The 24,782-nt window shown below is 41.0% G+C and overlaps 1 protein-coding gene across 2 annotated transcripts in view; it reads right to left on the reverse strand.

Moving 5' to 3' along the window:
• acp7 (acid phosphatase 7, tartrate resistant (putative)) overlaps positions 1 to 24,782 on the reverse strand; it is a 125,823-nt gene that overhangs the window by 79,323 nt on the left and 21,718 nt on the right. For both annotated transcript variants that reach the window (XR_007933681.1, XM_028822214.2), the window contains exons 3-4: positions 19,862 to 20,062; positions 5,027 to 5,209 (exon numbers count right to left, since the gene is read on the reverse strand). Coding sequence is in view for 1 of the 2 variants with exons in the window: in XM_028822214.2 (XP_028678047.1) it covers positions 5,027 to 5,209; positions 19,862 to 20,062 (384 nt within the window). In the remaining variant the exon portion in view is untranslated. The remainder of the gene's footprint in view (positions 1 to 5,026; positions 5,210 to 19,861; positions 20,063 to 24,782) is intronic.

Raw genomic sequence — 24,782 nt, forward strand, 5'->3', positions numbered from 1 at the left:
CAGTTATAATATTGCACAACCTGAGCCACTTTATAAAGCGCGTATTTACATATGATGACAATATCATTTTTAAAATGAAATGCATCAAAATATGTTTATTATATTATACAGATAAAACTTTAACTACACAGTGCCGCAGCGCTAGCAAGCTGCTGGCGCTCCGTTCACAGATTGTTCCTGCCTCGTGCTGTATTCTTGCTGGGGCTGATGCGACACTGGAAGGATAGATGGATAGAATAATTAAACATGTACTACGAAGATATTTCAATGTTCCTTAAAAGTTTTGAAGAATCGCCGTTCTAAGCTTACAGGTGACTTAACGTCTATTACAGAGTTGATTGTGTGGCGATTGGGTATTTGGAGAAAGAAAATTAAGGACAGGAATTGGAGGTTAGTATACATTTGAAAGAGACAGTACTGGTACAATGAAGTATTTCATCGAAGGTTATGCATGGCACACCAAGCATCTTGCGTGAGACATGAACAATCACTGCGCCACCATGTTCCCATGTTTAATAACATGCTTTAACTACTATCATCATGAAAATGATATCAAGTATATATCTCAGTACTTTAATTGTTCAGAGAGCTGTAATATCACGAATGTAATGGATTCTCTGTCCTGTCGGAGGAAGAGAAAGCCCGGAAGCACATAGTTATTCACACACATAGAGCACATAGAAGATCAAATACAAAACAAAGCATTTAACGTGCTACTTTAGTTAAGATGGGATTGAGAAACTAGTAAATTAAATGATTTTAAGATAAAGTTTATGATGTTCTACTTTAATGACAAAATAAATAAATGTGATTAAAGTGGAAATTCAGAGATTAAAGTAGACATTTTGTGCTTTTTTCCAACTGTGTGCCTTATTTTTTCTCTGTACCCTAATAAACTTCCATATGACACTCAGACGGTGGGCTACGACTCGCCTTTTCACGGCAACTTTGATATCTGACAACTTCTTTTTTTATTTCGGGTACTGTGCGACTTTGTGAACTTGAGCTTTCGAGTTTCTACGACATGCTATGTCACTTGATCGACTTCCTTTTGTTGTTTATACCACTGTTTAAACCAACAAATAGTAAGTTTTTCTTTGCCTCCACTTGGTATTCGCTGAAATTCTTCTATTTACCTCTTGCTTTTGCCATTGCCTTTTCACAGAAGGCTGAGTTTAAGGGCTATTTATATTGATTTGCATATTCAAAGAGGTGTAATTCTGGGAGGAGTTGGGGCGTGAGAGCAGGCGCATGCACGTGCATTACTTTCACACTGACCGGGATTTATGGAGCGGAAGAACATGGAAGTTGGAGTACGCACAGATTTATACACCCAGATTTTTTTTGTGTGTAAGCACATTTCCGCTTTTGTCCATACACCATCTTATAATGCGAATTCTATGCACGGCGTGATACATGAGGCCCCAGGTCTCGGTGGCTTTCAAACCCCAAAACATGCTACGGCAAAAACTGGTCCAACCCAAGGACCAGGTGCCCCGGCACAGACAGATTAATATAGTTTACGCAGTTAAGTGCCATGAGGATTGCCGTGAATTATACATTGGGGAAACCAAGCAACCACTGGCGAAGTGGATGGCACAACACAGAAGAGCTACCTCGTCAGGCCAGGACTCCACAGTCTATTTACACCTACAGGACAGTGGTCACTCTTTCAGTGATGAAGATGTGCACATCCTGGACAGGGAGGAACGCTGGTTTGAGCGAGGAGTCAAGGAGGCCATTTACGTGAAAAAGGAACAACCATCTCTGAACCGAGGAGGGGGCCTTTGTTTAGAATTTTTGTAAACAATTTTTTTGAGTTGCTTACTTCATTGTAATGATTTGTTGGGATCCTGAACACATTCATGACATTCGTTTTTTGTTTTGTTTTCATTTTGATATACTAGATATCAGTGGTGGCAAACTGAAAAAACACTTCATAGCTCAGGAGAAAAGTAAAGAAAAAACACACACACAAACTGTAATGTTGCCTACACACAGAGCGCTTCAAGTTGTGTGAAAAGCGTTATATAAATGTAAAGAATCAGGGTTAGGGTTAGTGGTAGTGGTAGTGGTAGTGCTGCTCCCACGCAGTTAGGAGACCCGGGTTCACTTCACGGGTCCTCCCTGCATGGAGAGCGCTTTGAGTAGTAAGAAAAGCGCTATATAAATGTAAAGAATTATTATCATTAGTAGTAGTAGTAGTAGTGTAGTCAGAAATGTGTTGGTGGGTGAGCATACATGAAACTTGGTGGGTGAATAAAATTTCACCCAGATAAGACAGTTTATAGAAGTTGACCACCAGCAGCCAAATGAGGGGGATCCTCTAAGAAATCCCTGCTCAGTAATGCATATAACGTTGGAAGATGCAGGCACACAAATTCAAAGACTCAGCCATCTGGGTATGGTCTTACAATGATGCAAAAAACAACAAAAAAAATTTAACTGGCATGACAGCACCCAGACTATAGACACCAATAATAGCCTACAGTGAACAACACTGTCAAGTGAATATTTTTCTTCCTCTGGAGCTCTTGCTCAGTTAAACATTCTTAACCTGCATAACCTTAACAAAAAAAAAAGGCCTATTACTAAAGCACACTAAGTGAATAAAACACACGATGTATAAAAACAAAACACAAAGTCTTTGCATGTTTTGTAATTATACAGGACGGTGTTTGGTCCTACAGTACAACACGAATTATATAAAGATGTACAGTTACTACATCAGATCGGCTATAAGTATAATAATGTCAATAGCATGATATACTGGAAAGCATTCTCAGAGGATTTCAGAAATTCCATTTATTGTCAACATTACGATAAAACACAATATTTTAGACATGTCTATAATATTGCTCAAGGCCACTGTCATCATTATTTTTCCTTAACATTTAACCAGTTGCTAAGGCACACAAGTTTGTTCACATTTTCAGATGCCAGAGTAGATCTCTTTTTGTGCACAATATGACTAAGAAAATAAAAGGCAGCTGCACAATGTAGCATGGAACAAGAGTATCAAAGATTGATTTTGAAAAGCTTTCAAAAATAACAAACCACCTGAATTACAATATCCTAAGTCTGTTGTCAGGTTGTATGCAAATAATTTTTGTTGTTTGTAATTATTAATATTTGGTTTCTATTTTATGAAATAAATAACATTACTTAGCACAACATTGAATTGCTTCTGTGATTACTTGTCATAAATATTTTGAATTCTTATAGTTGCAGGAGCTGTAGAATGCCCTTTGAAGGCCCTTTGTTATCAAGGCAGCTGTTGTTACATTACAGGTTTAGCCACCACAGCGTTTTCAACCTTTTTTTCAACCAAGTGATCCCTTACATAAAATAACATTAAAAACTCATGAAGTTAAAAATCTCAGGAACTGATCACCTTGCAAATAACAGACAAAAAGACCTGCCCTTTCTGTTTTCATAGCTAGCTTACCATTTGTCATAACAAGAGCCGGAAAAAGTCAGTGTGTAAGCTCATCCTTGATCACTTGCCTTTTGCTGAATGCTTAAGTCAGATTAGTCCTGTCCAAGTTCCTTTATCAACTTTTTTTTTTCAAGTGAACAGTTTATGAAGGGGTGTTCCATTAAAAAAATAACCAAATTTTCTTTAGTTTCTGAAGTTGTCATCAAAGTTGTGATCACTTATCTGTAGTTACATAACATTAAAGCTGGGTGTGAACTGTGAACCATTGATGTCAACTTGACATAGTCCGTCGATGATTGTCGAATCACATTAGATTAAAAAAACCTCAAACAATACTAATTTGCTGTCAATAAATGTGGGAGTGTTTGGGGTGCAGAGTACTGCGTCCCTGGAAACATCTGAAAGCAACCAATTAAAGGGCAGCATCAGGTCACCTGCTTGACAAAAGATCAAGGACTTACATGGACTCTCATTTGGCTGGCATCCTTCAATCTGGAGATATAGGAATTCACACAGAGTTTTTTTTTTTTTTATTCACACAGAAATTAAATAAATACAAGTCAGGAGCAATTTGTAATGGATGTTGACCTGTGCTGACACCAGGAACGTTGTGCAAATAAACAAATTTATTTCATGCTTATTTCAAATTACCTCATTAATTTAAGTAGAGTTATTAAAATATATTAGTGCAAAAGGAGAGAAAGGAAAAAGCCACAAGAAGTGACCTTGTAACAGTTCACGTAATTGATACCCATCGGTTTGACCCTTGTGACCTCAACCCTAGCCGTCTCATCTTAGGGAGTCAGATTCAGGAGGCAGTAGGCAGAACTCACTTGGAAGAGCTGAAAGAGAGAAAGACTGTCTACTTTGTGTATTGTTAGGATATTTTGACAGTGTTCATTATTTGTTGGTATTGGAGGAAATAAAACCCTTTATTTTAAAGAATAGAGTTGTGTTGGGTGCTATTGTGTCTGCAGTTTGGGGCTTAGTGGTGCCCCCTTGTGGTTACAATGGTATTACTACTTTTTTCTACATTTACTTGTTATGAATGAAGATTTTGTTTTGGTTTGACAAAAGATTGCTCTGGTTTTCAGGTTTTGTCTTGACTTGTTAACTGACATACGTTTGATCTCCGGGGTCCTCATTTATAAAACTATGTGTGGATTTGATATGTGCATATCAAAAACAATGAAAATGTGTTGCATACGGCAAAAAAAAATAGATTTATAAAACCTGGCATATGTGCATTTCTACGCAATTTACCCCTCATGAATCCCACTCTCCTACTAAATATGCGTACGTGAACATGCTTCAAACACCACAATGAAACATTCATATATGGAGCATCAACCTCACACATCTGCAGTCACTGAGCTACAGAAATTCATTGGCCCCCACCTGATGCATCAGGACTCTGCCACCTGCACTGAAGAGAGTCTGGCTGTGCTCCGCAACTGAGGGCACAAGATCATGTTTGGCATTATAACGCCTCTCCTCTGTGTTCTGGGGGTCAGGAAAGGCATTTGCTTCTTTTATATTATTGTATAATGCAGAAAACGTATTTGAGAAAATTAACTGACATCTTACCAATGTGTAAAATGAAGTCATACATGCCAATCTGGGTATCCTTCTGTAGCCGAGCTAAAGACTGAGGATTTTCATTACCCAGATCTCCAAAAAGTGCAAACCTGGGGCTCCAGTTGTTGCCTTCCTTAATGGTGTTGAAGAAGAGAATCTCACTCCAGCCCTCCTCACTGCCACAGTGATAAACTGTAAAGAAAAGCGATTTATAAAGACAATTTTATATATAGTAGAATATGACATATTCTTTGACTGCAGTGGTGCCCCTGCTTCTTTTCAACACTGTATATTGCTGAAACACTGGAATCCTTCATCAATGTTTTGAATTTTATAGATTCACTTTGTAGCCTGAGGATTAAAGACATTTTTGAACTACAGTAGGCAATGCCCAAAGAGTCCATGGATGCAGATGCTGCTTTTTAATACAAATATATATTTATATATATATATATATATATATATATATATATATATATATATATATATATATATATATATATATATATATATATACATACAGTTAGGTCCATAAATATTTGCACAGAGACAACTTCTTTCTAATTTTGGTTCTGTACATTACCACAATGAATTTTAAATGAAACAACTCCGATGCAGTTGAAGTGCAGACTTTCAGCTTTAATTCAGTGGGGTGAATAAAACGATTGCATAAAAATGTGAGGCAACTAAAGCATTTTTTAACACAATCCCTTCATTTCAGGTGCTCAAAAGTAATTGGACAATTGACTCAAAGGCTATTTCATGGGCAGGTGTGGGCAAGTCCATTGTTATGTCATTATCAATTAAGCAGATAAAAGGCCTGGAGTTGATTTGAGGTGTGGTGCTTGCATGTGGAACATTTTGCTGTTAACAGATATCATGCGGTCAAATGAGCTCTCCATGCAGGTGAAAGAAGCCATTCTTAAGCTGCGAAAACAGAAAAACCCACCCGAGAAATTGCTACAATATTACGAGTGGCAAAATCTACAGTTTGGTACATCCTGAGAAAGAAAGCAAGCACTGGTGAACTCAGCAATGCAAAGACGTGGACGTCCACGGAAGACAACAGTGGTGGATGATCGCAGAATAATTTCCATGGTGAAGAGAAACCCCTTCGCAGCAGCCGACCAAGTGAACAACACTCTCCAGGGGGTAGGCATATCGATATCCAAGTCTACCATAAGGAGAAGACTGCATGAAAGTAAATACAGAGGGTGCACTGCAAGGTGCAAGCCACTCATAAGCCTCAAGAATAGAAAGGCTAGATTGGACTTTGCTAAAGAACATCTAAAAAGCCAGCACAGTTCTGGAAAAACATTCTTTGGACAGATGAAACCAAGATCAACCTCTACCAGAATGATGGCAAGAAAAAAGTATGGAAAAGGCGTGGAACAGCTCATTATCCAAAGCATACCACATCATCTGTAAAACACGGTGGAGGCAGTGTGATGGCTTGGGTGTACATGGCTGCCAGTGGCACTGGGCCACTGGTGTTTATTGATGATGTGACACAGGACAGAAGCAGCCAAATGAATTCTGAGGTGTTCAGAGACATACTGTCTGCTCAAATCCAGCTAAATGCAGTCAAATTGATTGGGCGGCGTTTCATGATACAGATGGACAATGACCCAAAACATACAGCCAAAGCAACCAGGAGTTTATTAAAGCAAAGAAGTGGAAAATTCTTGAATGGCCAAGTCAGTCACCTGATCTTAACCCAATTAAGCATGCATTTCACTTGTTGAAGAATAAACTTCAGACAGAAAGGCCCACAAACAAACAGCAACTGAAAGCCACTGCAGTAAAGGCCTAGCAGAACATTAAAAGGGAGGAAACCCAGCATCTGGTGATGTCCATGAGTTCAAGACTTCAGGCTGTCATTGCCAGCAAAGGGTTTTCAACCAAGTATTAGAAATTAACATTTTATTTCCAGTTATTTAATTTGTCCAATTACTTTTGAGCCCCTGAAATGAAGGGATTGTGTTAAAAAATGCTTTAGTTACCTCACATTTTCATTCAATCGTTTTGTTCACCCCACTGAATTAAAGCTGAAAGTCTGCACTTCAACTGCATCTGAGTTGTTTCATTTAAAATTCATTGTGGTAATGTACAGAACCAAAATTAGAAAAAAGTTGTCTCTGTCCAAATATTTATGGACCTAACTGTATATATATATACTGTTTATTGTGAGGGATTGCCGGCCGTGTATCCCGGCCAACATCCCCAGACCGCTAGATGGAGCCATCCCTGCAACATGGAAGGGCCCTGAATTCCAGCAGGGCATCATGGAACTTGGAGTCTTTCATCACAGCCTTGCTGGTTACCATGGGGGCCACCGGAGGATGCTGCAGGGAGGCCCAGGGACTTATAATTTCCATATAGCCCGGAAGTAATTCACAATCCCGGAAACAGAAGAAATGATATACTTCCGGGCTGAAGAAAAGAAGAGTTCTGATCTGACCCAGAAGTGCTAGGAATCACATGGACTGTGGGGATCAGAAGCACTTCCGGGTCAAAGACTTTAAAAGGACTGTGGGAAATCCCAGCAGGGAGCCGAGTTGGGAGGAAGGGTGACTGAGCTGCTGGGAGTGGAGGATTATTGTTATTGTGAATTATTATAGTGATTATTGGTTTATTATTAGAGTATTGTGGAGTAGTGGTGCTTTGTGCACTTATTTATAATAATAAATTCAATATTTAGATTTTATCTGGTGTCTGACATGGTGTCCGAGGGTTCAAGGGAGCAAGAGCGCCCTCTATCTGTCACAATATATATATATTGTGATAAGGGACGTGTATAGCACCCGACCCAGCACAGACTTACACAAAGCCACGTGTTAAAGTACAAAAAGACGTTATTTTTCTTCAGCTGGAGGGCACATCTTCCCCGTGAACCCTCCAGCCACAACACAGTCCCAAGCACAGTAACAAACACAAATCACAACCCTTCTTCTGGCACCACCACTCCTCCCAGGCAACCTCGTCCTCTTCCTCCCGATTCTGGCCCTGAGTGGTGGTTGCCGGTCCTTTTTATAGCCCACCCGGAAGTGCTCCAGGTGCTTGATCACCTGTTCCTGATTGCACTTATGGACGGGGCTGTAGAGTTGTCCAAGCTGGCTCCGGGATCCATGCAGCACCCCCTGGCGGCCACCCCAGATCCCCACAGGGTTGTCCCATGGAACCCTGCAAGAAACTGAGGCACCATCATCAGCCAGGGAGGCTGCCACCAAGAGTCCCAGGGGAAGTACTGAGGAGCCCATGGCTGCTCCCCCGGAACATAAGTAGAAGGGGCGTTCTGGCCGGGCATGGGACCCGTTTGCCCGCCACAATATATATATATATATAATAAAAGAAAATCTTTAGACGGGACAAGACTATTGCCAAGAGATTTTTTCAAGTCCCGTCATCCTCTCAACCATTTCAGGTTAACGGTCCATGCCCACAGTCCTCTCACCTCTCATTAGTGTGAATGCTTTTGTCAGACACAGTTCCTGCGCTCTTAGCTCTTATACATTTTTTACATTTCCTCACTTTAAGTTCCTAATAAAAGAAGACTTATTATGTCCAAATCTTATTGAAGAATTTCATCCGGAAGGGTTATCAACAGAAGAAATGAGTACACAGGCAATCCTAGCACCAAGAAATGATGAAGTCAAACAAATTAACGGCAAACGATTGGTTACATGGCAAATTGGTTAAATGCATATCAATAGACTATGCTGAAACAGTTGGTGGTGATTGTGTGGAAGATGAAAACATCAACTTACAATACCCTGTAGAATATCTACAACCGTTAACACCGGTCTTCCACCAGCCGAGTTACTGTCGAAAGAAGGATGTGTCGTAATGTTATCGCATAATTTACGTATGAGTGATGGGCTTATGCAATAGGACAAGATTAGATAGATAGATATATAGATAGATAGATAGATAGATAGATAGATAGATAGATAGATAGATAGATAGATAGATAGATAGATAGATAGATAGATAGATAGATAGATAGATAGATAGATAGATAGATAGATAGATAGATAGATAGATACTTTATTAATCCCAAGGGGAAATTCACATACTCCAGCAGCAGCATACTGATACAAAAAACAATATTAAATTAAAGAGTAATAAAAATGCAGGTAAAAACAGACAGTAACTTTGAATAATGTTAACGTTTACCCCCCCGGGTGAAATTGAAGAGTCGCAAAGTTTGGGGGAGGAACGATCTTCTCAGTCTATCAATGGAGCAGGACAGTGACAGCAGTTTGTTGCTGAAGCTGCTCTTCTGTCTGGAGATGACACTGTTTAGTGGATGCAGTGGATTTTCCATAATTGATAGGAGCCTGCTGAGCACCCGTCGCTCTGCCACAGATGTCAAGCTGTCCAGCTCCATGCCAACAATGGAGCCTGCCTTCCTCACCAGTTTGTCCAGGCGTGAGGCGTCCTTCTTCTTAATGCTGCCTCCCCAGCACACCACCGCATAGAAGAGGGCACTTGCCACAACCGTCTGATAGAACATCTGCAGCATCTTATTGCAGATGTTGAAGGACGCCAGCCTTCTAAGGAAGTATAACCGGTTCTGTCCTTTCTTACACAGAGCAGTCCAGTCCAATTTATCATCCAGCTGCACTCCCAGGTATTTATAGGTCTGCACCCTCTACACACAGTCACCTCTGATGATCACGGGGTCCATGTGGGGTCTGGGCCTCCTAAAATCCACCACCAGCTCCTTGGTTTTGCTGGTGTTCAGGTGTAGGTGGTTTGAGTCGCACCATTTAACAAAGTCCTTGATTAGGTCCCTATACTCCTCCTCCTGCCAACTCCAGATGCAGCCCACGATAGCCGTGTCGTCAGTGAACTTTTGCACATTATTACAAGATTAGTTGTACAGTAATCCCTCCTCCATCGCAGGGGTTGCGTTCCAGACCCCCCCGCGAAAGGTGAAAATCCGCGAAGTAGAAACCATATGTTTATATGGTTATGGTCACAGATTTGCACAGAAACACAGGAGGTTGTAGAGAGACAGGAACGTTATTCAAACACTGCAAACAAACATTTGTCTCTTTTTCAAAAGTTTAAACTGTGCTCCATGACAAGACAGAGATGACAGTGCCGTCTCACAATTAAAAGAATGCAAACATATCTTCCTCTTCAAAGGAGTGCGCGTCAGGAGCAGAGACTGTCAGAAAGAGAGAGGAAAGCAAACAAATCAATAGGGCTGTTTGGCTTTTAAGTATGCAAAGCACCGCGTCACAAAGCTGTTGAAGGCGGCAGCTCACACCCCCTCCGTCAGGAGCAGAGAAAGAGAGAGAGAGAGACAGAGAAAAACAAACAATCAAAAATCAATACGTGCCCTTCGAGCTTTTAAGTATGCGAAGCACCATGCAGCATGTCGCTTCACGAAGCAGCTGCACAGAAGGTAGCAACGTGAAGATAATCTTTCAGCATTTTTAGACGAGCGTCCCTATCATCTAGGTGTGCGAACAGCCCCCCTGCTCAATCCCCCTACGTCAGGATCAGAGAAAGTCAGCGCAAGAGAGAGAGAGAGAAAAGTAAGTTCGGTAGCTTCTCAGCCATCTGCCAATAGCATCCCTTGTATGAAATCAACTGGGCAAACCAACTGAGGAAGCATGTACCAGAAATTAAAAGACCCATTGTCCGCAGAAATCCGCGAACCAGCAAAAAATCCACGATATATATTTAAATATGCTTACATATAAAATCCGCGATAGAGTGAAGCCGCAAAAGGCGAAGCGCGATATAGCAAGGGATTACTGTAATGTATAACTGCCCGTGAGTGAATATCGTTTCTTTCTCTCTAATAAATAAACTGAGTTTTTCAAATGTTTATCTCTGTGATTTGCTAATTGTCATAGCAAAAGCTATTCTAATGGGAAACTGTAAACATTTTAATATGAATGGCATATCAAGATCTCCTTTGGTACCTAATTTTATCCACAGAAGATGTACTACCTTACCTTTCTTGTCTCCTGTTAAAATTTTAGATGTCAGAATTGTTCGACCAATTTTGAATACAGTATATATATATATATACAGAGAGAGAGAGAATTTTTGAATGTACATACAAAAAACTGTTCATTTTTTTTCTTTTAGCAAACAAAGTAACAAATAACAACAGCCTCAATTATAGACAAAAGATTACAGATGCGGAGTTACACAAAGAAGATGAAATGTGCTTAGTTGCTTACACAGACACAATACTGTCATTTTCCAGGCCATCTGTAGCTGTAGATAGATAGATTATTAATTAGTTACCCCATATGTACATGTGTACTTGTTATGTAGTAATGTGTGCTTTTGTGTTTTATTGTATTTGAATTATTTTTCATGTTTTTATGTAATTTCTGTTATGTTTGTCTATAATTTAGTACTTGTGTCCTGTAACTTTAAATGTTCTAATATTCCTTGTTATTTGTGGGTGGAGCCTCAGGAGGTAGGGCCACCCTGACATCACCACTCCTGAGACCTTCCTGCCTGAGGAAATTTCAACACAGTTAATCTATGATAAAATAAAACAGTAACGTCTGTGATTGTGCACATTCCGTCTGACCAATCTGATTCGCTAGTTTGGCTTTGGTGTGATTGGTCAGTGTGGCTTTGGTGACGCGATTGAAAGAGGAAGTGCAAGTGACACACAAAGAGGAGTGAAGACATAGGAGGCACACTGAGAGTGTCACCTTCAATGATGGAAAGTATAAAAGTGGGCAGGAGACAAGAAGGGCACTGTGAAAATAATGACAGAATCTAAGTAGCAGGCTTTATGGGATTGTGCTCAACAGAAGGAGTGGCGGTCTAGAGATGTTCAGACACACAGTACTGAGGAATGGTGCAAGAGACTACAAATATTTTTAAACTATTTTGTTACCTGTTCTTCAACAAGTAGCCTGGCTAAAGAAATATAAAGTTACTCCACTATCATGATGGTGACGTCTTTGTCTCATTTTCATGGCTGTGGTCAGATTGTTTACTGTTGTCAGTCAGGTGATCTGCACCAGCCATATCTCTGTGTGCATTTAACATGCTGGTGCTCCTAGTTTTGACCCAAAAATAACTTGCAAAATAACCATGTCTTTTATTTAGCAAAGCCTAAAAAAGTGTTCTGATTTGACTATGAATTTATTTGTGTTACTGGACTTCTATATTTTATTTGTTTCTTGATTTTTAACCTCATGCCTGACTGAAAGGTAAAGAAGAGGAAACGGTAAAGTTTGGGACCATGGACTGGTCTCCAACTGGCAGTCCATGGGCTTCCACCAGGAGGGTCATCAGGGTAAAAATGTGGGATGGAGGGAGATATTGAAGCTACATAATGCTGAGTTTGCAGACGATCTCACAACCCATTTTATAAATCCCTGCTAAGCCGCTCACACCTAATGATTCCCATACAGTGAAAGTGAACAGAAAAGCAGCTGCAGAGCTTTAGCTGGGAGACCATCATGCATCTCTTTGCGCTCTGAATTTTGGCAAAGGAGAAATATTTAAATAGCTTAAAATTCAAGCCATAAGGTTTCAATTTCAGAGTAAATGAACTGTGGTGTGCTGCCTGCCTGACTACAGCCTGAGCTTACTGTATGTGGGCTATGAAGCAAAACCATTAGCCCCACAGTGTTTATTTTAAAAAGAAGCACTGCATTTATCCACAACAGGCCAGTCAGCCGAAAGCACGCTTTCATTTTGGGCCCTCGCGCTGTGAGCACACTGTATGGTATTGGCTTCATTTCTTTGGTTAATGAACATTCAGGCATTTGAACTGTGACATTAAAACTTGCCAATTACTTTGTACCACGTGTTTTATAGAAAGAGTTTTGAAAGAGCCTTTGCCACAATTTGACCACTGCAATCTTCCACAATGGAAATTAACAAATTCAGAACGTTTTAGGTTTAAAAGGGGATGACAGCCCTTTGCGCATGTCCTCAGTGGGCCAAGCAAATCCAACAAGCTATGCATCCAAAAAAAAAAAAAAAAAAAGAACAGTAACAGATTCAAGTTCTCCACAAGTGTAGTTGTAGTCTTTTTCATACATAGAACAAAATTTTAATGAAAATGAACATTTAGTGGTCGCTCCATTTGGTAGTTTTTAGATCGCCAGGCACCGCCTTTGATGAAGTTGGAATATTCTTGCAGTGGTTTACAACCAGCTGAAGAACAAACTGTTCCTGTTCTTTGTCTTTTCTCAGTATGTCATTGCACTTTTAGCTGTGGCATTCACTACCATCATGACAGTTCATAAAATTAATTGAAGATTGGATCATCTGTCCACTGCTCTGGTGGTTCCTTGAGAAACAACTGACAGCTTCCTTTGTCTTTTTCACTAATGACATCAAAGAAGGATGTTGTTCTTTCTGTTAGGGGATCCTCCAGCTTCAGCTGCTCAGATTCACCTGTCAGCTTGAGACGTCAAGGAATGTCTTGTAATGGTGGCCACTGCAGGCTTTGCACCACTTTTTCCTTTGTTTATGCAGAGACTGTCATCAAAAAGGTGCTAAGAAAGAACCAACCCAAAAGTGTGGACCCATCTCCCAATAATACCATCTTGCAGCACCTGTGGGACCCAACAATGCAACCCTACAGAACCATAACTCCCATGTTGCCCTGCAGTTGCCCAAACAGGGGTTCAACAGAAAGGATGCTACCCTCCAGTGTATAGGGAAATGACATGAGCACAGTAAACAGCCTCACAGTGCCCCTCACTCACCATGGTCTCCCAGCTGGGAAAGGGAACATTAGTCATCCTAGTCGGAATGCCCCCACAGGGACCTTACATTTTACTACCTTCCCTGCTGGGTAAGGAAATCTCATTCATTCCAGCCCGGACACCAGTTCAGGTACATCTTCCAGTTGCTTGGCTAAAACCATACCCTGTGTCAGCCCTCTGTCCTGGTATGGGAATGGGGACCACCTCCATCAGGATGCCTGTCCCTGATTATCCGAGGTAATGTGGAGCAATGCTACCTTGGATAGCTGTCAACTCAGATAAACAAAATAGCGTTGTACTGGCAAAATGGCACAGAGAAGATGGGGGGCTGATACAGACAGAGGTCAGCTGACGTCACCAGGAAGGGCACCATTCAGTGTTGAGAGATGAGTGCAGTGTGGCTGACCAGGTGGAACTCTCCCTGAGTGAAAAAGTGGGTTTGCAGCTCACCACCGGAAATTCACCACAGCGCAAATCTTCAAATTGAGCTGCTTTGTGGTGTCATTCCAAAGCAATTCATTTGGTGATAATGGTGGGATTTGCACTGTGGGTGGGTAGAGCATAGTGGCGATGCTGCGCAGAGAAGGTGGAGGCCTGATACAGAAAGAGATCAGCTGACGTCACTAGGGAAGCGCACTGCTCACACTGGTCAGAGACAGGCTCTGGACAGCTGAGGGATGGACCTCTCCATTTAGCTAATGTGGCAGACTGCCCTCCTCTGAGCCAGAGAACACTGATTCAAAGTTCCCACCAGCAGTTCTCCACAATGCTTTGAAATATATAAACACAAAAATCCCAAGTAAACCAAACAGCAAAGCAGGTGTACATGGCCAACACTGGTGAAACCCTGACAATAACCAAGGGGTGAGTGAGTCCCACCCACATTCCCACAGTCTCCGCCTCCTCGAACAATCGCTCGATGAAGTCTAGTATTTACACACTCAGTAACAGTATTCATGGCAAAACTTTTATGAACTGTAAAGAAAGCAGTGTGTAACACTTACAGGGTCGCCTAGGATAATGTGGAACCTCGGGAATTTGGGGTGTGGATAATTGGGGTTCTACTGCATATATAAAATTATATATGCTGACTGACAAGATATTCTTGGCTACTTGCAGACTAACAACAGATTAATGATTTTCACTCATACATAAATCGTAGGGCTCAGAGGTCCAAAAGAATGTTCAGCAAGTTAATTTAAATGTGAAAAAAATCTGAGAGGACCACAATGATGACAGGCATTCAATAAGGTGGAAATGGCCATGGACTACTGTGGTTACAGAACGGCGCAAATGGTGGCACTTTTGACTGCGAGACTGCATGATGATATGAGTCCCGGATGATGCTGATGTTTTATTTATTGTTTCATATACAAAAATAATGCCTATGCAGAAGAACAAATATCAACACTACACACTTACTACAATAAAATCAGCTCTTAATATAGGAAAAATATTTTCACCCATCGTTTCAAAAATTTCAAGATATTCAGAATGTTTGGTATTTCCATTATTGGCTTCTTTTGTTTTATGATGAGTATTTATTTTATTTATTGATTTGTTTGTTTTTATTGATGCAACACATAATCGCATCATTGCTGTCTTCTGCTGATTACATTTCCTTTAAGACCTTCATCATATGATCAGCTTAATAAGTCACTTGACAAAATTGACTCTGCACATTTTTCTATAGAGGATACAAGAGAGGATATGTGGAGATATTTTGGGAAAACAGTAGAATTTCATGCCAGATAAGGGGACGTGCAATGCCGTCTTCATAATAAATGCTAGCAGAAAGGTCGAATCCAATACAGAAGGACTTATATGTTGACTACATCGATTACGTAAAAGCATTTGACAGAGTTCAACCCAAAACGCTAGTAGACGTGTTGAATCTGCTAGACATTGATGGGAAAGAATTAGAGTTAATCATGAATTTGCATTGGAATCAGTGTGTAGCCATATGTATTGTCAGAACAATCACGATTGAGTAGAAATAAAACACAGGGTACAACAAGACTGTATTCTCTCACTAAATCTTTTCACACTTTATATTAGAGATGGTTATGTGGGAAATCAAAATGCTTGAAGGGGAGAAAGTGAGAAAAGGGCTTGACAATTAACCAGGAGAAGGCCTCCTGCATGGACTTCTCAAAATCAAAAGATACACCAACCTGCAATGTTATAGTCAAAGGATGAGCAAGTTGAAGACTAACTACTAACTAACAGGAAGTGCAAGAAGGAAATTAATCGGAGGATAGGGATTGAAGAAAGCATCTTTCGAAGCTTGGAGAAGGTTTTGATAACAAGATCAATTAGTATACTCACTTAAGTTCCATCTAATGAAATGCTACATCCGGTTGACACTTTGACATGGGAGTGAAAGTTGGATTATCACCAAGAACATGATACATATCGCATGGGTCGAGAGAGTCTCTAGTCATGAAGTTTTACGAGCAGTGAATATGTAAAGATGTTTAATGAGAACAATTGTAACAAGTGAGATTTGGCTTCTAGGGCACACCTTGAGGAAGAACAAGTTAGAGACATTAGTCCTGAGAGGTCGTATAAATGGCAGAGGGAGACAAAGATTACCCCTACTTAGACTGGATGATTGATGGCTGTGGTAGAGTACGAAATATCAGAATTATGAGGTTTTGTTAAAATAGACAGGAGAATCAGTTTGTTGTCCAGCGTCTGACTTGGCACTCACATTAGACTGGATCCCTTAAGATTGTCATTGTTCTTTATTAGTTCACATGTCCAACTGCATTCTTCATCATTGCTCACTAGCTGTCTCAGTCCATGATTGGTTTATTGCTTAAATCTTAGAGCACATGCATCATCTTTTTAAAATGAATTTGGCAGATTGTAACTGCAAAGCCTACAACGTCACTCATGACACACTCACTCAAGGGTGTCATTCTTCACATTCACAAGTCAATGCTTTTGTTGCACACTGTACTAATAAAATGTATTGAATTTTTCATTCCAACAGTTGGCATGTACAACCAACACTTCAACCTAATAAAGAAATGTTATAATAGAAAAACAGGAAATAAAAAGGCCAATAGAAAAATCACTAATCCCACCAGAGCCACATGACTGTTATATTGATGGTCTGACCATAGGGGTTGTGAGGGACCAATAGATGCCCCTGCCAGGATGGGTCCTGCTCCCTTGCCTGGCTAGGAGACCCTGGGAAAAGAAAGACAACTGGGAAGCACAGGAGACAAGGGCACAAGAAGATGCTGCAGCAGCAGCCACACTGGATTTGGTGTCCCAACAAACCTGGAAGGACACACGGATTGGGCTTGTGTACTGGGAACGCTGGGACCAGACATAAGTGCAGGGTCACAAACTAGTGACCTGAGAGGGCCAGCATGTCCCATTTATTGCTGTTATTGAAAACTGTTATTAATTTACAAAATTCATTTCTGCACTCATTTTGCTGCATACAGGATGGCAGATCACCAGAATGTTTAATTGTCTTGAATAAGAGTCTGATTCCCTCAATCATTCTTTATTTCCTATATTTTTTCTATTTACATATTTCTTTATTAAGTTATAGTGTCAGTTTCTCTCTCACTACAGTTATACAGCATTTAGTATAGAATTATCAAGAGCAGCACTCATGTTTACGACGTGCCATCTATTGGAATGAAAAATGGAATGCATTTTATTGCTATGTGCATTATAAAATAAATTCTACCAGGTAGCGCATTGCAATCAGTAACACTGCATACGCCTAACAGAGTGTATCAGCTTGTACCAGTAACCCCGCAATTCTCGAAAGAATAGCAAATCCAAGAATGGCAATCACTTTCTGTTCCCTCCGATATTTGGAGGGATGCAGTATCATGGAGGGTGGGTGCATCCTGGGACATTTTTCATTTAATTAAATAAACATATTTGTACTAAAGCGGTTTCTTTTGGAGCTGTGACGCATCTGGTTCTGGTGTTTCAGAAGCGCGTTGTAGGCGCCTTCGTTTATTGTTTTTATCCATGCAGTCTGTTTTTTGTGTTTCTATGGCTGTGTCGTCAGGTAGAAGTTGTTTGCTGATGGCGGCAGATTCGCGTGCTGAAGTGACCATGGCAGCGGATCCGTGCATGGAGGGCTACATTACTAAACGAAGGTGGTATATGCGGTGGTGTGGGCGGTCGCGTTCGGGCGGCTGTACAACCTGGCGTGCACGCTTTACCTCAGGTTTAGTTCACAGGTCGTAGCCATACGGGCTCGTTTTTGTATTTCTAATCGGTGAGCTGTTTCTTTTTGGAGCCGTGACTCTTTTGCCTGTGCTGTGTCAGAAGCACGTTGTGGGCGCCTTCCACTGGGTTTGACTCTGTTCCTGAAGCGCGTTGTAGGAGCCTCTGTGTATTGTTTTTATCCATGCAGTCTCGTTTTGTGTTTTTGTGTGGCTGTGTCGTTAGGTAGACGTCGTTTGCTGTTAGGAATCATAATTGAACTTACTTTTAATACTGAATTACCGTTATGTGATTCAAATACACCATAGGAATCATAATTCAACTTACTTTTAATACTGAATTACTGTTATGTGATTCAAATATGCCACACTGACTGCTGGCACAGTGGATTAGAGCAAGTTTAGTTTACAGGTTGTGTTGTTTGGGCGCCACCTACTGACTCTGGGAAGCGGCTGGGTTTGACTCTGGGGTCCGCCATCCGTGCATAAATTAAACTGTCGTTTAGTAATATAGATAATACAGATTTATGATTTTAAATTTATCACTCCAGCCCATAAGTAAATGCTATTAGTACCATCCTGATAACTTTGTTATCCATATTACAAGAAAAAACAAAATGGTTTGCACAGTGCTACCCTTAATTACTGTTATTATTGTAATGGCACTGCAGCTGGCACTGAAGCTGCTTGTCTGAATTGTGAATGCCAGGGTGTACTGCTGCTGACTCAGTGCTGCCATTACAGTAGGTTTATGTACATAAATAGGAGAGTGCCCTCACGTGTCTCAACATGCTAAAAGCCCAAAGAATTCAGACTTATGCCAAATAATGCACTATATTCTCAGAAATGAATGATGATTATAGGAAGAAAATAAAGTTATGAAGGAGCAATCATATCCAAGGGTTAAATGTGAGCCCAATCATAGGGGCAGGGGTGCCCTATGCAACCCCAGGGCAAGTAGATCACTGTGGTCACTAAGGGGGGGGATTGGCTACCTTCTGTGATGCTGGTGGAATGCTGAAGACTGCCTTGCAAGGTGGAATTCATCTCTGTCTGTCTGGGGTGGTCCTGCTAGAGGTCTCAATCATCAGTGACACACAGAGGAACTCTCCATATGCTGGTGTGGATATTTTATTCATTTTCTGGTACTTTGACAAACAGACAGTCCTCCACTCCCTCTGCTGCATACACACATCCAAAGTGTTGGGGGCCCAGGGTCTATAGGGCACAAGTGAGGTGCCAAACCTGCGTAGCACCCCAGTCCGTCGCAGGGCACATTCCCTTACACACCAACATTTGTGCCAATTTACATTTGTCAATGATCCTGACACATATGAGTTTGAAACGTGAAAGAAAACTGTAGTCAGTGAAGAAAAATGCACACAGACATTGGGGGAGAGCATGGAAACACCACACAGATGGCATGCAGGACTGCATTTGAACCCAGTCTCCTGGAGCAACATCATTGTGCCACCACGCTGACCCACAGACACATGTATAAGTGAAGCTATTAGGGGAAAGGTAACTCCATGCTGAAAATAAAAAGAACTTTAGTAACACTACTCATCACCCACATGACGGCACTGCTGACAAGTCGAGGTTTATCATTACGGCAATAGACTCCCACCCGCTCCAGCACAGCCCACTGCTGAATGTTACATAACGTCTCCACACGGCTTGTTCTTTCCATGTGATAAATGCATCGTTTCACTTATCCAACCCTAAAGGCGTTCTTGTCGACTTTCTGCCAACGCCACTCCAAAAAGGCACTGCTTCTGATCCTGAGGTTTACCTTCATGTTTTTTCAATTTACACAGCAGAATGCCTGCAACCTTGGCAGCTCCCACAAAATTTGCCAACCACAGAATGAATTCCTTGGCACGCATGCACAGCACACCTAATCCTTCCCTGGCAAACATACATACCGTAGGCCAAGCCAGGCTCGAGGTCTCGCAGAGTAACCCGATGGATGAATAGGCTTCTCTTCTCTGTTCCCCCATCTTCAAACATGGCACAGCTTCCCTGGGTCACCTTATCAAACAGCTTTCCACCCCACACGCCATATTCCACCAGAGTGTCCGTCTTGTTAAAGGTTGTCCAGGTAATGACCATTGATCGAGGATTACCTAAATACAAATAAAGTCCAGAATCAGGAAGATTTTCAATTAATTCTGCTAAACTCAGTGTTACATAGTATCTTTGAGGTCAAACAACTTCCCAAAATGCTCTTCATACTCAGGGCACTCCACATTTTAACAGTGGGGTTAGATGGCCTACCCAGTGGCAGGGATTATGCTTGACGTGACAACCCGATGGGTTCAAGTGTAGAATGCTAGCCAATGACCTACTCTTTCTTTTATTTCTCTCTCATCTCATCTCCTCAACTGATTTTCCTGAAGAGAGTTGGGGTAGCAGTAGGCCAAACCGGTCAGCCCAGACTTCCCAGCCCAGCTACAGATTCCAACTCTTCCTTTGGAATTCCCTGGCCTTCCCAAGCCAGCCAAGAGTTATAACCCCTCCAGAGTGTCCTGGGTCTGCTGCAAGGTCTCCACTTAGTGGGAGTACAGGTACAGTGCCTGCACAACAGCTGGCGCCTCTCCATTTTGTTGGTTGATCTCTTGTTCCCTTCTTCCATGTTTCATGAACATGATCCCAAGATACTTGAGCTTCTCCCACTCACCTGAAGAGAGCAATCCACTCTTTTCTGAGAAAGAACCATGATCTCAGACTTGGAAGTGCTGATCTGTATCTCAGCCACTTCACACTCAGCACTGAAACACTCAAGTGCACGGCAAAGAAGACCGTCAGATGAGTCCAAGAGGACAGCATCATCTGAATAAAGCAACAATGCTACCCCTAGCCTTCCCAACTGGACACCTACAACTCCTTGGCTGCATCTTGATATTCTGTCCATGAAACCCACAAACAGGATTGGTGATAAGACACAGCCTTGACAGAGTAGGACACCCAAAGTGAATGAATTCGACTTAACACCAAGTATTCATACACAACTCTCACTGCATTCATGTAGGAAATGAACAGTACACAAGAGCAGCCCCTTACCCCACATCCCTGCAGCACCTCTCACAACATATGCCAAAGAAACATGGTCGTACACTGTTTCCAAATCTGCACAAAAAAAGTATTTCTGCAGTATGTGTCTGTAATGACTGGAGGCTCCGCAGTCCTAAGTTCAAATCCTGGCTTGGTCAGTGACTGTGTGTGATTTGCACCATCTCTCCATGTCCATGTAAATCTTCCAAACACATAAAGGTTTAAGTTGCTCAATCTAAATTTATATGGGGGTGCGGGTGAACTTGGGTGTGCACTGCCTTCTGACTTTTTGCAACTTTGACATACAAAATGAGTAATTAGCTCAGATAAACTTCAATTGTTGTTTCATTTAATCATAGGTAACATTACTGATTTAGTTATTGCTATCTGCTGTCAATGGAAGGACAAAATGAAAGTTTAGAGAAATTCATAGGTGCAAGTGATATATTCACAGGTTCAGTTTAAAGTACTGTATCTGAATATTCAGCTTCATTTTGACCATGCATTCACTGCATTAAGTATGTTTATTAAGTACATTATGTAGCAGCAGTTGCAGTTTTTATTTTATTATTATTATTAGTAGCCACCTGGGGGACATTCTTAAGACATGACCAGACCACCTCATCTAGAGGTGCACATGCACGTAGACATGGTGCCCCTTCACAAAAAAAGAAGACCCCACAATTACTTCTGAAAGAACCTGAAAGTGACAAAAGTCATTGGCTCCCATTATTGTTTATTTCGTATTTAACAAAAATCAGACTTTGCTTTAGAGTTTGGATTCATCAGAATATGTAAAATAAGAACACAAAAAACAAAAACAATGGGACTCTTAACCTAATATTTTCCTTAACAATCACTGCAAACAAGCGATTCCTGGAGCTCTCCATGAGTCTTCTGCACCAGTCCACAAGTAGTCTGGCCTGCTGTGCCTGAGCAAACTACTCCAGCAGTGTCGGGTTTGAAAAGGGGGTCTTCTGCAGTCAGCAGGTTTCAGTTCTTTCCACAGATGTTCCACATGATTCAGATCAGGGCTCACTGAAGGCCACTTCACAATAGTCCAGTGTTTTATTCTTAGCCATTCTTGAGTGTTTTTAGCTGTGTCTTTTGGCTCATGACATGCAACTGAGACATAGCACCCTGACACTGGGCAGTACGTTTTGCTGCAGAATGTCCTGATAGTCTTGAGATGTCATTGTTGCCTGCATTTCCTGCACAGACTCAAGGCACCTGTGCCAGAAACAGCAAGGTGCCCCCAAAACATAAGTGAGCCTCCTCCACGTTTCACAGTAGCTATGGTGTTCTTTTCTTTGAAAGCTTAATTTATTCATCTGTGGACATACAGCTGATGTGATTTGCCAAAAAGCTCCAGTTTGGTCTCATCTGTCCAAAAGACATTCTCCCAGAAGCATTGCAGCTTGTCAATATGAATTTGAACAAATTCCAGGATGTTTTTTTTTTATGTGGCGTCCTCTTGGGTCTTCTTCCATTGAGCCCACTGTCACTCAAATGGTGTGAAAAGAGACCGATGGACCTGGACCTTGGAGTTCAGCTTGTATTTCTTTGAAAGTTGTTTTTGTCTACCATTCTCACTGTCCTTCTGGGGTCAATTTTCCTCTTATAGCCGTGTCCTGGGAGGTTGGCTACAGTCCAATGGACCTTCAACTTCTTAGTAATATATTCAACTGTTGTCACAGGAACATCAGGCTGCTTGGAGATGGTCTTCTAACCTTTGCCTTTAACATGTTTGTCTATCATTTTCTTTCTGATCTCCTCAGACAACTCTCTCCTTTGCTTTCTCTGCTCCATGTTCAGTGTGGGATACACAATGCCACCAAACAGCAGACTGAAGACTTTTCACCATTTAAATTGTCTGAATGGCTGATTGCACAATTGGGAGACGTGTATGATACTAAAGATGGAAAACAACTAATTTGAAAAAACACTAGGTGTACCAACAAATGTGTCCTGGCCATTTTAGAATATGTTTGTAGAATAATCAATGCTTGATCTCTTGTCACACTTACTTTGCTTTACTCAATGACATCTCAAAAGCATGCATACAGGGGATGACTGCTTTTCACTTAAAGTCACTTTTTAGGAGGCAGACAGCACCTTTTAATGAGCTTTTGGGTACCAACAAATTTGTCCACATCTGTATCTATATTATTAGTAGTAGTCATTGTATTTTATATTCTCATTAGTTTTAGTAGCAGTAGTAGTAGATGTTGTATTTTATATTATTATTATTAGTAATAAATGTTTATATTTATGTTTATGTATTATTTATTTATATATTTTTTGTTCAAATTAAAGCTCTTATAAGAAATACTAATGTAGAAGATTCGGAGAGGGGTGAGTTGGGTAGTTTGGGAGGCCCAAGATGAAGGTTCCACTTAGGGCCTCAGTGGTCACGGCTGGCATATCCGGTAAGCACAGGTCCCTAAATGCATGACATGACTGAAACAGACTAATGCTAATGCTAAGACTGCTAATGTTGCCCCCAGTAATCGCCTTGCCTATGATGTTCCCACCAATGACTCTGTTGTTATCAGTGATGGCTGAGAACCACTACATACCACTTGTGTATCTTACAGTGCTAAGCTTTTCTGCTATGGAATGACAGCTCGATAGGTGATTTACGCAGCATTGTCAGCATGGAAAAGTAATTCCACAGCCCAACAGGTCTCCAACAGGTTTTCACCTGTATTGTTTTAGGATTAATGGTGTGATTTATGCCCAACTAATGGACAAAGAAGACATTTTACCAAAAACTTTGTATACAAAGAAATGTTTAGTCCTTAGTACTGTATTTATACAAAAGACCAGAGATTTAGTTTTATACAATCACAAACCATAAAATAAAGAAATTAATAATAAAAATTAAATACACTATGAACAAACTTTCACTTGACACTTCCAATAATACAGGCTCTCTTTCTGCTCTGTCAAACGATTCTGCATTTAGAAACGGTATATCCTGCAATCCTAATATCACGATAAGTCAATGATTCGCTTTTCCTGTTTATTACTTCCGTTCTTTTCCTGTTTTACCATTGTATCAGTTCGTTAATCTATACATATAGGTGATATAACATTACTGTATAATTTAAATAAACATAAATATTAAATCCACCCCTACATTTATGACTACATCCATTAGTACCAGGTGCAAATGACCAGGGGACTGTTTTGCTGCATCACAGCCTGGGCAACTCACCATTATATAATCCACTAGGAATTCTTCATTGTACCAGAAAGTGCTTGAGGATAATATGTGGCCATCTCTCAGAAGATTGAAGCTCAACTGAAAGTGGGCCTTGCAAAATAACAATGACCTTAAACATACCAGTACATCCCCAAAGGAATAGCTGAAAAGAACTAAATGGAGGGATCTGTAATGGCCAAGTCAAAGCCTGAATCTGAATCATGTTGAGATGCTTTGGGGGGGATCTGACACAGACTGTGGACAGAAGACACCCCTCAAACATCACGCAGCTGAAAGAATTCTGCATGGAGGAATGGGAAAAACTTTCTCCCAGTCGATGTCAGGGACTGCTAGACAGTTACAACAAGCACTGATTTGAGGGGGCAGCGGCAGGTATCGGAGCCAGGGGTGGATTTGGTTTTTCCATAGACAGAAATGCCATATTTCCATTGTGCAATGAGTAATTTGAAGCTGGGCTGAGAACTCGTGTCATCTGATATCTTCAAAGCAATGAGATCCCACCACTTCAGTCATTAAGTGTCATATACTTGCCAATTTGAAGTAGTTAATTGTGTCCCTGGCTT

The sequence above is a fragment of the Erpetoichthys calabaricus genome, chromosome 16 (genome assembly GCF_900747795.2).
Source record: "Erpetoichthys calabaricus chromosome 16, fErpCal1.3, whole genome shotgun sequence".
NCBI lineage: Eukaryota > Metazoa > Chordata > Cladistia > Polypteriformes > Polypteridae > Erpetoichthys > Erpetoichthys calabaricus.